The sequence below is a fragment of the Sinocyclocheilus rhinocerous genome, unplaced genomic scaffold (genome assembly GCF_001515625.1).
Source record: "Sinocyclocheilus rhinocerous isolate Xijiao unplaced genomic scaffold, SAMN03320098_v1.1 scaffold1111, whole genome shotgun sequence".
Taxonomy (NCBI): Eukaryota; Metazoa; Chordata; class Actinopteri; order Cypriniformes; family Cyprinidae; genus Sinocyclocheilus; species Sinocyclocheilus rhinocerous.
In genome coordinates, this window is record NW_015655406.1 from 506640 (window position 1) to 519065 (window position 12426).

At 38.0% G+C, this 12426-nt stretch overlaps 1 protein-coding gene across 1 annotated transcript in view; it reads right to left on the reverse strand.

Annotated features, from left to right (window-relative positions):
- Window positions 1-8756: 8756 nt before the first annotated feature.
- The window catches only part of LOC107718199 (caM kinase-like vesicle-associated protein), a 72005-nt gene continuing 68335 nt past the window's right edge, over window positions 8757-12426 (reverse strand). Inside the window, exons 8-11 of the mRNA XM_016525179.1 lie at window positions 12174-12310; window positions 11952-12030; window positions 10123-10210; window positions 8757-10030 (exon numbers count right to left, since the gene is read on the reverse strand). Of these exons, the coding sequence (XP_016380665.1) occupies window positions 9683-10030; window positions 10123-10210; window positions 11952-12030; window positions 12174-12310 (652 nt within the window). The 3' untranslated portion in view covers window positions 8757-9682. The remainder of the gene's footprint in view (window positions 10031-10122; window positions 10211-11951; window positions 12031-12173; window positions 12311-12426) is intronic.

A 12426-nucleotide genomic window follows, 5' to 3' on the forward strand; every position in this document is an offset into this window, starting at 1 on the left:
CCTTGAAAGTGGACAAAACCGGCTTTTTTGACAAAACGTGTTTAGGGTTCAGATCGCGCTATATGTGGAGAATAATGCTCGGCAACCAGCTCTTTTTTTTTAAGTGGCTTTATATATATATATATATATATACACGCACAGTGGTGTGAAAAAGTGTTGGCCCCCTTCCTGATTTCTTTGCATATTTGTCACACTTTAATGTTTCAGATCATCAAACAAATTTTAATATTAGTAAAAGATAACACAAGTGAACACAACATGCAGTTTTTAAATGAAGGTTTTTATTATTAAGGGAAAACAAAATCCAAAACTACATGGCCCTGTGTGAAAAAGTCTTGTGTTCATGAAGCAGAAAAATTATTATTGAGACTAAAACCAGCAACTTTATGGTTGCCAAGCCACTCCCTACTAAGTATATTTTTTGGTTTCCACTTTCCAGTAAAATATCAAAAAATTCTTGAAACAAATTCACTTGAGAAACAACACTACATAAGATATTAGGACTTGTTTTCGGAGAATGTACCTTTGTGTTCACCAATGTGTTCTTTGTGTAGCCTTGTTTATTGTGTAGTGTACTTTTCACTTGTTTCTTGTTGTAGGCCTATGTATGTATAATAATATTAATAGTAATAAATATCAAATCCGCCAGTGTTTTGAGGAAAAAACTCACATACCTATACATTTCTGTTTTTGTAAGTAATTAAAAAAATTTTTTAAAGCCCCAAGTACTTCGGTTTACTACTGACGCAAATGTCATCATCATCAGCACAGTACGTGCATAGTAACAGTGCTTATGGTATATGCATGCTCAGCTAGCTTGCACATGCGCCTTGATGTTTTTTTTATGCACCAATTAGTTTGTCTACAATGTGGCAACACTGCCTTGGCCCGTTTTTTTACAGTCGACAAAAAATCAGATGAGACGGAACAACGAACTAGGCAACTGGAGAAGGCAGCAACAATGGATGCCTGCATTGAGGAACGCTTGTACATTCCAACCATAGACTGTAAAAAAAGATGGACGATGCGTCTCCTAGCCTATTCCTTCCACTATAGAAAAGTGAAGCCAAAGCATCTCAGCATGGCCGCTGCCATCTTGAGTAAATGACGTCATTTGGAGCCGAGTCTGCGCAGTAGAGTCGTGAGGTGGAGCCGCGGAATCAAACTCCCGCAGACCCAATCAACCATAACGACACGCCCCGTTTTTATAGCATCAAATTACTAGCTAAAATCAAACTTATCACAAAAACGAACAATTGAACATATATCAGCGTGATAACAACTACCTTAAATACCCAAAACCATCTTTCGGAAAATTGTATTGGAAGTGTAATACATTTTTTTATTTTGACTCAAGTCCCATTTGTTTACATGGAGAGGGCGGGGCTTATGACCTGTACTGCAGCCAGCCACCAGGGGGCGATCACAGAGCCCACAGCTTCACTTTTCAGGACGTGTGAGGCACACCCGGTTCCAACACTATGGCAAGCCAGAAATTTTTTTCTTGACATCAGCAATGACGTCATCACTCGCAGAAATCGAATTCTTGTTATCAGGAATTAAATTTCACCTGTAAAATTATTATTGATATCAAGAATTTATATCCTGAATGGCAATAGGCAAGCCTGCTAATGAATAAAAGTCAAACCGGCTTGCCATACAACACAGTAGGTGATGATAATGCACCTTACCCTAGTGCCACCCACCATAAAACCTAAGATGAAAAACAAGAAGACGAGTGCTTGTGTGAGAGAGGTTTAAGATAGCCTACATTCGCAACTCAAGTTTAAACGAGTACAAAAGCATTTTATCTGTGATAACTTTTGGAGAGAAATAGCGCAGACAAGTATGAAACTTTCTAGTGCGCATGTGTCGAGAGTCTGTGCTCGTGCACGCACGCAATCAAATGGAGTAAACTTTGAGAAAGCTGTGCGTTGACAAGAGACTGAAGATTTAAAGGAGAATCCTATGGAATAAAATCGCTGTCAAAAATAATCGTACGTAATTCAAAGCATTTGTGTGTCATTTTTCAGCAGAAAGATTTCTAGAGATATAGGGTTTGAAGTGTGAAGACATTAGGAAGAGTCTCAATACAGAGTCAGTTGTGCGTTTGCCTTTATGCTAAGCATTCCCGTGAAGTATACTTTGGGCTTTAGATGGTTGTGTGTGTGTGTGTGTGTGTGTTGTAAGGGAGGAAGAAGGAAGGAAGGGAAGTCATATGGTGAACAGGATTATTGCAGGTCAGATTTAAATCCCCTCTCCCGCGTGAGTTGAGTCAGTTTAGACGCCAGATTGAATTTTATGCGCATTAAAACCAGTCTGTGATGGACAGACTTACAGTGACTGAAGAAAGGTCCTAAATCAGGTAATTTTCACAACTTTCAAAACTGTTTTATTAAGTGTTATGTCCCAGTAAGTGCTGGTCCTGTGTTTTTTGAGTGCCTTGTGGGGGACTGGCTATGATGTGACTGTGCTCACTTGAGCGGCTGTTATCCAATTGTTTTTTGTTACGTTATTTAGTTTGCATCGATTTCAGACCTTGAGCTTACAGTCCCCTGTCATGCACGCTTTCACTACTGACTACTGTTTGAACATTTTTTGTTAATTATGATGTTTCGTTGAATAAACTACTTCCTTCGCTACTTGCCCATCCATGTTGGCTCCCGTTCATGTTGCAGTTGTGAGCTGGTTGTAAACATGTTTTTGTCTAGTGATTTTTTTTTCTTTCAGAAAGATATTATGTCAGCTGAACAGACAGCACTACTCTGAAGTATACTGAGCTCTGACTTCAGTCTTTCGTGTTTGTCAGCACTTGAGTGTAGTTTTCTCAGAGGCTTTACTTGTGACCTGCAGTTACTAAATAGCATTCCCAGTGAGGACATCCAGCACTACTGCCTGTCACTGCATTGTTGTTGTTCTCTGGGCACAGCGGGCATCATCACGGGCATCACATTTAGGCGGAACAAGATCTCATCATCACTAGCCTCTTTTGTCCCATTTGTGTCTCCCCCAGGCCCCAACAGACAGACCCCTGTCTCTGTCTTATCTGGTAGCTCCCATCATTCCCTGCGTCTGGTGTCTCAGTGCCAGTGGTGGGCACAGTCTTAGCAGTAATTGGCTGCTCTCACCCACCGGGGTGATGGATTATTATCGGAGTGAATAGCTGAACACATTAAGGATAGAATGGCTCATAAACCCACATGCTTATCTTCCCGACCCATCTCAGAGGGGGAAGGGGAGCCATCCTTTCAACATGCCATCATAGGCTGTCATTATTATGGAAAGGCCTCTATTCATGCTTACAAAGTCTTTTGTTCACTGTTTCAAAACCTCTTTATCGGTCTGACATGAAAGCTTCAGAATAACTTTTATCGATTATGTTTTGCCCAAGCAGATGTTTAGCACTGTGGAAAGAAATGAAAGCATGGAATAACACTTTTTAAGTAACTTGATCAGTCTTGAAGGACATCAGGAGAGACGTTTGCTGGTATTATCAGGGTGTGAGATCAGGGACTATTATCAGGAAGCGATTGCTGGCGATGCCATTATTAGTGAGTGTCTCAGATTTTTGAGAAGAGGCACTAGATTAAAGGGAAAGATTTTGAATGTAGGGTGAATCGTGTACAGGACGTCACGTTTGTGAAGTTTTGTGGTCTGGACAGGACATTAGTGGCCGGCACAGACTCTGATGTCATTATAAACATCCTTTAAAGTGGTTTAGATCCTGATGATAAATGTGGATTCATCCTCAGACTTTCATATAATGTCATTTGAGGTTTAGTGATGCATTGGGCCGAAACTAAAATGTTATTAACAGAAGAGAGAAGCTTGTGCGCTTATTGTCTGGTTGAATTTCTAACATTGTTTTCTTTCTTTACGGATCAAATGTGTACTAAATGATGTGAACCAGCAGAGGGCAAGCTTTACTAAACCTCTAGGATGCTTGCTTTCTGATGCACTGCATAGGAGTAGGCCACTGCAATTATAGGGTTCAAATTTTTAAATAAATTTTTTCTTAAGTGTGTATGTTTTCCTTGGTTTTAGAATAAAAGCAAAGGGAATACTTTGTCCAAAACAAATTTTTTATTGATTGATTAAAAATGTGAATGAAAACTGTTCCGTACAAACCTATTGTGTATGACCAATACTCTGCCAAAATGTCAAACTTCAGCTTTGTTTTTATTTGCAAATGTATTTTTGGTTGGTCGTGTTCTGTCCATCCTCTGAATAGTGACAAAAAGTTTTTATTAGTAGTATTTTTTTTAACTGAACAACAAGTACATAAACAATTTGCAAGTAGGCCCATGTGCCTAACAGTTTTTTTGTCCAACAAAAATAAATTTGCTAGGGTGAATAAAAAAAATATTAGACACATGCATAAAAGATATATGCCTCTATCCATCATATATATATCTGAAATAAATGAACTTTTCCACGACATTCTAATTTATTGAGATGCACCTGTATATATATGTATATATATATGTGTGTGTGTATACAGAGGGGGAAATAAGTGTTCAACACGTCAACATTTTTTTAAAAGTTACAATGCAGCACTTTGCATGAATTTTTGACCAGACATTGGCATTAACTCAAGAAATCGACACAGATAAAGAAATCATAATATTACAATCCATAAAAAAGTTATGTGTACTAAAGTGAAATGACAGAAAAAAGTATTGAACACGCTAACTGAAATTGCAATGACAGCTTCCAGACGCTTCCTGTATGAACACACTTTAAATCTTGAATGTTCTGGGGGGCCCTCTTGTGAATCTTGATCTTCAGTTTATTCCTCAAGTGCTCTATTAGGTTTAAGTCTGGTGATTGCCTGGGCCTTTCCAAAAACTTTATTTTCTTCCTCTGGAACCAATTCAGAGTCTTCTTTGAAGTATGTTTTGGATGATTGTCCTACTGGAAGGTCCATCTATGTGTCTCATCCTCATCATCCTGGTGGATGGCACAGATTCATCTTAAGAATTTATGGGTGCATGGATCCATTCATCTTTCCTAATAACCTTCCATAATAATATGGATTTTGCCAATACCTTGAAAAGAGAAAAAGTTCCATACCATGATGCTTCCACCTCCAACCTTCACTGTTGGCATGGTATTTTTAGGGTCATATGAAGAACCATTTATCATCCAAGCATAGCTTTAGGTATTATTGCCAAAAAATGTTGTCTCGTCTGACCAGATTACATTCTTCCAGTAATTCATGTTGTGTAGCAAACTTCAAACTAGTTTCAGCATGCCTTTTCTTCAATGATGGATCCTACCAGAGTCAGCGTGCATGAAGGCTGTGGCAATGGAGTGCATTACTTGTTGTTTTCTCTGACAACTGTACCTGCTGCCTCCTAGTCTTTCTGGAGCATTTTCTGAGTGGTCGTTGGTTATTGGGTTACTCTTCTGATTAACCTTCTGACTCCCTGATCAGAAATCTTGCAAGAAGCTCCTGTGCATGGCCAGTTGATGGTGAATTGATGTTCCTTCCACTTGAAGGTAACGGCCCCAATGGTGCTTTCAAGAAATGTAGGAGTTGTGAAATCCGTTGGTAACCAGTTCCATTGCTATGTAGCACAACAATCTTGTTGCAAAGGTCTTGGGAGAGCTCTTTGTTTCTACCCATCATGAGATGTTTGTATACATTCAGAGGTGGGTAAGCCCTTTTCTAACCAATCAACATGCACTAACCTAGCCGATTCTTAATTTTCGCTGATATATAAAATAGTTTATTGGAGGCCCAGACTTGCACAGGTTGGCACTGGTGCATATAATATGTGGAATGAATTCATATTTTGCCATTCACTATAACATTTCCATTCTCCCAATGCCATATACAAAGCCCACTTTGCAAGTCAAACTGTATTTCTTCACTTTCACTTTTTTTCCGCTCTAACATATATCCTCATAGTACATGGCAAGTACAGACATGGCAAATATTAATAGATGTTGACTTTGAGAAAAAGTGTCAACAAAGTCATAACTTTCAGTAATGCCGAGTTCACACTGCACGATATTAGCTCGATTTTTCACTCGCCGACAGGTTTTGCGAAATCGCCGACAAATGCCCGACATCGGAGGCAAATCGGTGCTCGTTCACGCGAGTGACAACCACGCAATGTGAAACCTCCTGTCGCCGATCCATCGTGCAATGTGAACACAGCAGCAACTGAATGCTACCCCAGATAGTCACACAGTGTGAAAACAACGGCGATCCGACGAGTTTGAAAATCGTGCAGTGTGAACTCGGCATAAGGTTGAGACTGACATAACGTCCCTCCATGTCAAATAATCACTCAGAGTCCTGTGCAGATGAGCCGTCTGCATGCAGATACTATTCCAAGGCTGTTAATGTAACTGTCTACATTTTTAAATAACATGGTGGGTGGCGTTCTTTCAGATTTTTGACAAAATATTTAAATCTCAAAAGCCTCACATTCTTGTACTTAGCTCCATGCAACATATAACAAAGAAGTATGACTAAAAGATGATCATTTAGGATGTTTATTTTGAAAGCATTAAAGTCAGTTGAAGAATACAGAGGTTAAAGTGGAGAGAGGCCAGTCCTCAGTGTATTCACAGGTTTACAGCTAACCACACTGAGAAGAACATCAGAGAGAATGAAGAAATCAACAGACATTGAACACCAAAGGCAATAGTGAAGCACTATTAAAAAAATTGCTTTGAATTTGTATAACACAGTATCTAGTTGCGGTTTCAGTATACATGAATGCTATAAAAGTTTTTTTTTTGTTCAGACCTACATGAAACATTACTTACCACTCTTTATTTTAGGTTTTACCGGTATGAGCTTTAAGTATTTTTATACGAAATCAAAGACAAAAAATAAATAAATAAAAAAACATCTTAAAGTCTCAGGGTAAATAGAACAAATAAAGGTATGGGACAGATTTTTAGAAAGGAAATATTTTATAAGATCAAAGAGAAGTGAAAGATACAAAATGACAATGATACATGTGAGATCTAAAGTATATCATAGCTCACTTCAGTAGAAACCTGTGACAGCAAACACACAACCCATGCTGTGCATCATCTTCAAATCAATGGACTACTGACAGCATAATAGCAAATCAAGGCCTTCTTCAGTCAATCCTCCACTGACTCCTGTGATGTTTAGAAAATGACAGCATGTCGCCACTGCACAATTACAAATCATTGGCCACTGGAGGGAAAACTTTCGTCACTGTTTTTGTTCACCTGTATGATAGGCTCGAAATAATGGTACAATAGGAGCACTGGCTTCGTCCGACCTGTTTAAGTCCTAAGCTTCTCACCCTTCCTGTATGACATCCCTATTGTCAACTTCAATGGAGGACACGCCAATCAGAAATTAAGAGTGTAGACACGGACACTGACATTGAGAGTAGCATCACAGTATCGCAGTTGTAGACTATTGCTCATATTAAGAGGTCGACCGTTTCTTTTTGCTTTTGTTAAGTTCTTGTAATCCTACATCACCTGCCATTTCTCTGTGCTAAAATCGAAATATGTTTGTATACTGTATACATCAATCTGTTAATGTAAAAATCATGACGGCACAAAATGAGTTTTACATTTACTGTAGAACGCATCAACTAAGAAATGAATCAGTACTGCCATCATGAGTGACAGACAGTAAACACCACACACTAGTGAAGCATGAATGTTTAATGAGAAAGATCTGTATAAAACTGTTAAAGATGAGGTGTCTGTTTTTCTATTTCATTTCTATAAAACAAGTAAAAGGCAAAAAAAGCTATCTGTTAAAATGTTAAATCATTAGAGCTAGGGTTTGGTTAATAGTGCTAGACTCAATTAGGATCATTATTGTGTAAGACTGTTTGCTTTAGGCAGAATCTATCTAATATAGAGTGCTGCAGGGAGAAAGTATTTTGTAGCCCAAGTTAGCATCACCCTGGTTCCCTTGACAAACAGCCTATAGAATTTTGGTTATTGCAGAAAATAAGCTCTGTGACTAATTAGTTTATGGTTCTTACACATTTTAATCAAGATGATCACAAATAAACAATTTTTTTTAATTAATTTTGAAACCTAAATACAATCACCTCAAGTATAAAGTTAGGCTATAAACAAACGACACCAGGGTCACACAACTTCAATGTCACCACCACTAAGCTTCTGACAACTTTATCTTTTTTTTTTTTTTTTAATTTCAATCTAAAAGTCTCAATCTTTAAAATCTATGAGTTGGAAAAGTTTGAGTTAGAATAGTTTGCGAGAATGTGAGTATAAACTCAACAAGGTTGTAAAAGCAGACTAGTACGTTTTCCCGTTCGGCCTGATGATGTCTTAACTTAAAATCTTAAAATCTTAGATCTTATTTCAGGCATTTAACCTAAATCCATTCAAGAAGCCATTGACTTCACAATGATGAAACCAAAAGTGCAAAAATACACATTATTTCCTGCAGTACTTATGGGTTACTAAATGAGACTTTTGTTACTGTAATCTGAATTTATGTGCCTTTCTTAAAGGAGAATTTTGAGCATTTTTATAGGGGGGCAAGGATAAGTGATATAATAATTTGAAATAATCTGTTTTGTATAAGCTATATAAATAAAAGTGACTTAACAGGAATAAGTAAATATCTGATACCTGTTACATATTTGCAATTCAAAAAAGATCTGGATTAATCTAAAAAAATCTATCATTTATATTTTTATAATTTTATGTTTAAGTCTAATAAATATCTCAGAATATATTCAAATGTATTATAGATTAGTAGAGGGAGGTACAATGAAAAAAATAATATAATGATTGAGTAAATATTCAACCCAACGAAAGAGTCTCAAAGTATGACCACTGTAACTTATGTACATCTATGCTTCAGATGAATCCTATTGAAAACACATTTCACGGTGCATTTTAAAATGGACAGGTATATTACTCAAAACATGTACAATGTATGGAAATGAGTATATAATACATTATAAGAACAAATGAGTTTTTCCACTGTTCATGTGGCTAGCTACCAAGCAGATTTGAGGTATTTCTCAAGTTTACCTAATCTGCTCCATTTATTGGGCCACATGTCTCAACCATTAAAATGCCATGACAAGATGAATTGATGGCAACATTTCATGAGTGTGTGTTTGATCAAGACATGAAATGTCCACATAAAGCTGAAGCTGAATGTGTCAGTTACCTGGACATGAGTGTCATAAACAGCAGATTTGAAATAGCATGCTGTTGCTGGCTATGTCTAATCTACAGCGGTTAGGAAGCTATTTACAGAAACTTTACATTGCACATGAAGCTGTGTATCTGTGCTCCTTTGACTACCTGCTCAAGACAGGCGTTAACTAACTGCAATGCAAAAAAATAAAAAAGTAACTTTATAAAATGAGGCCTGCTTTGATAATCTATCCTAAAACATGTATGCAGATCAGTGCTGAAGTTTTCAATCTTGGCTTAATGTAAGCAGAAAACAGCTTTTTTCTTCTTTTACGCAAAGTTAAAGTAGCCAGAGCCTTCGATACATGTCACATAGCTTGTGATTCAATAGAAAACAGATGCTTGCTGGGAAATGTTTTAGAAGTCGGCTCATGATAGAGCATGTTGAGATTAATGCTATGAGCTGTGGGATCAGTATTAGCATGCTTGCTGCTTATATACAAGTGTGCGGGATCTAAACGCAGGTGGGAGAGAGGTAGCGATATTAACCCCTCTGTTCCTCCCCTGTGTCCGATGGCAGGGGGGCTAAAGCCTCTCCATTGCATCGCGATGTTGGATCAGGTTGTTCGGGAGCTGGGGCATGGAGAACAGGCTCTACTGGTGGCTGGTCGGTGGCAGCCATTGCTTCAGCACTGGGAGCTTCCACTGCAGGGGCTTCTGTGCTCGTCGAGTTGCTTTCAGCGGTACTCGATGGGGCTGTGGAGGCCTCCGATGGAGCTTGAGGGTTTTCCTGAGCCCCTGCTGCAGGGTTAGGTGCACCTGGTACGGCTGCTGCTGTCTGATGCTCTGGTGCCCTGAGACGCTTCATCATGGTTGTGACCCGTACGGCTTTCTACAGGGAGGTAATAATTCAGATTTAATTTGGAAAAACTCAACTTACTAACACAAAAGCATTTTTAAGAGTAAACTTCATCTAGAAATTACCTTCCACTTAGCTTTAGCAAAGTTCTTCTCGATTTGTGCACACACATTTTCCTTGATGTTCTTGTCTGAAGCAGCATTTCCAGATATCCTTTAACAGTACAAGAAAGCTTATTATATACCCTGGAAAGTTGTTTTTAGATACAGTTCCGTTTGGGGTCAAATTTTTTTCTTATTTTCTTTTCTTTAAGAAACTAATACTTTTGTTCAATAAGGATGCATGAAATTGATCAAAAGTGACAGTAAAGGCTTTCACATTGTTATAAAAATATTAAGCACAACACCTTTTTAACATAAAATAATAATATGAAATGTTTCTTAAGCAGCAAATCAGCATTTTAGAAGGATTTCTGAAGGATCATGTGACACTTAAATGGATAGTTCAAAAAAAATGAAAATTACCCCATGATTTACTCACCCTCAAGTCATCCTAGGTGTATATGACTTTCTTCTTTCAGACGAATACAATCAAGAGTTATATTAAAAATGTCCTGGCTCTTCCAATCTTTATAATGGCAGTGGGTAGTGGTGCAGATTTTGATGAAGCAAAACAAAGTGCATCCATCCAATCTGGCAACCCACATGAGCGCGGAGTCTGGACTGCAGTACCCTTTTCAGCCACTAGCTGTCAATATTACATGCTGCACCTTCAGATTTACTGTTGCTTGGTGAAATTTCACAGGCTAAATCCAGCAGAACCCGAAGGGGTAAGGATAAGATGACCAGATGTCCCGTTTTTCCCGGGAGTCACAATTCGTTGTCGATTAACTTAAAGTTAGTGAAGGCGGGATAGGCGGAATCGCGTTGATAGAAATGCTCTCTCTCACGCACGCTCCACTTCTTCATTTCTCATATACAGCGCGCGATCAGTTCTCAGGGCTCAAATACACACCAAAATAAATGTTGGTAACTGCAGTTTGACAAAGTAATGACTACAAGTTGACAAAAATGCAATGACTTTTCGTCGACTAAAACTTTGAAAGACTCAAATGACTAAAATCTGATTAAGACTATTAAGCATTTTCGTCTCAAGATAAAGACTAAGACTGAATCAAAAATGCCTGTCAAAATTAACACTGGTACAAAATGAGGATTTGAAAAGAAAAGCGTCAGCGAATTTCGATATAAGCTAAGCAGAGACTGGTTTTCCTTTGCTTGAAACAAAACTTGGTTCTCGCGAGACTAACATTTTCTCACCGGAGCTTACGCTATGCCTACATCCTACGTTGGAACGTCACTCTCTAGTGAACGTGCATATGACAGTTAGCGGAAGCTAGAGATTATGGTTTATAAAGTTTTAAATATGGATATTTTTCTTACACAAACACATCAAATCTTTTCAGGAGGCCTTTATTAACCCCCCGGAGCCGTGTGGAGCACTTTTTATGATGGATGGATGCACTTTTTTGGGCTTCAAAATCTCAACCCCCATTCACTGCCATTATAACGATTGGAAGACATTTTTTAATATAACTCTAATTGTATTCGTCTGAAAGAAGTCATATACACCTAGGATGGCTTGAGGGTGAGTAAATCATGGGGTAATTTTCATTTTTGGGTGAACTATCCCTTTAAGACTGGAGCAATGACTGCTGAATATTAAAATAGAAAATACAATTATTTTAAATTGTATTATTTTACACAATATTACTCTTTTTACTGTAATTAAATGCAGTATGGTGAGCATAAGAGACTTATTTGAAAAATAATCCAAAATTTTACTGACCTCAAACCTTTGAACTGTTAGTGTATTTCATATCCCAAACTTTCTAGCAATAGTTATGAATGCCAATATATTGAGGAATTGTCAGGTATATTGATACTATAAGTACCATTCATGGTTGATGGCTTCTTGTGCAGTCAATCTCTGATCCTGGTCCACCTCCATAAGACGTGACACTAAGTTTTTAGCTGTTGATAGACAAAATGGGACATGTAACTTAGTAAACACAACTGAATAGTCATGTCATGTCTTTAAAATCAAGGTTTACATAACACAAATTTGTGCTCTACTAAACATGTGAGGTTTTATCAGTGTTCTTTAGTAAAAGTACCGGAGTCTGAAATTTCATCCCAGTATGGTGAGTCAAACTCATAGTCTCCAGCAAGAATCTTCCGGAAGAGGTTCTTGTCATGGTTTTCATAGTCATCATCATCTGTTTCATCATAGAATGGAGGATTTCCGGAGAGCCTGTGCATGAGATGTGGGAAATCATTACAAACTGTGAGAAGGGTTTGGGTAATGGTACTCTCATGCCCACACAGCTCGCTGACATGCATTTTGCACATAAAATTTGCATAATATTG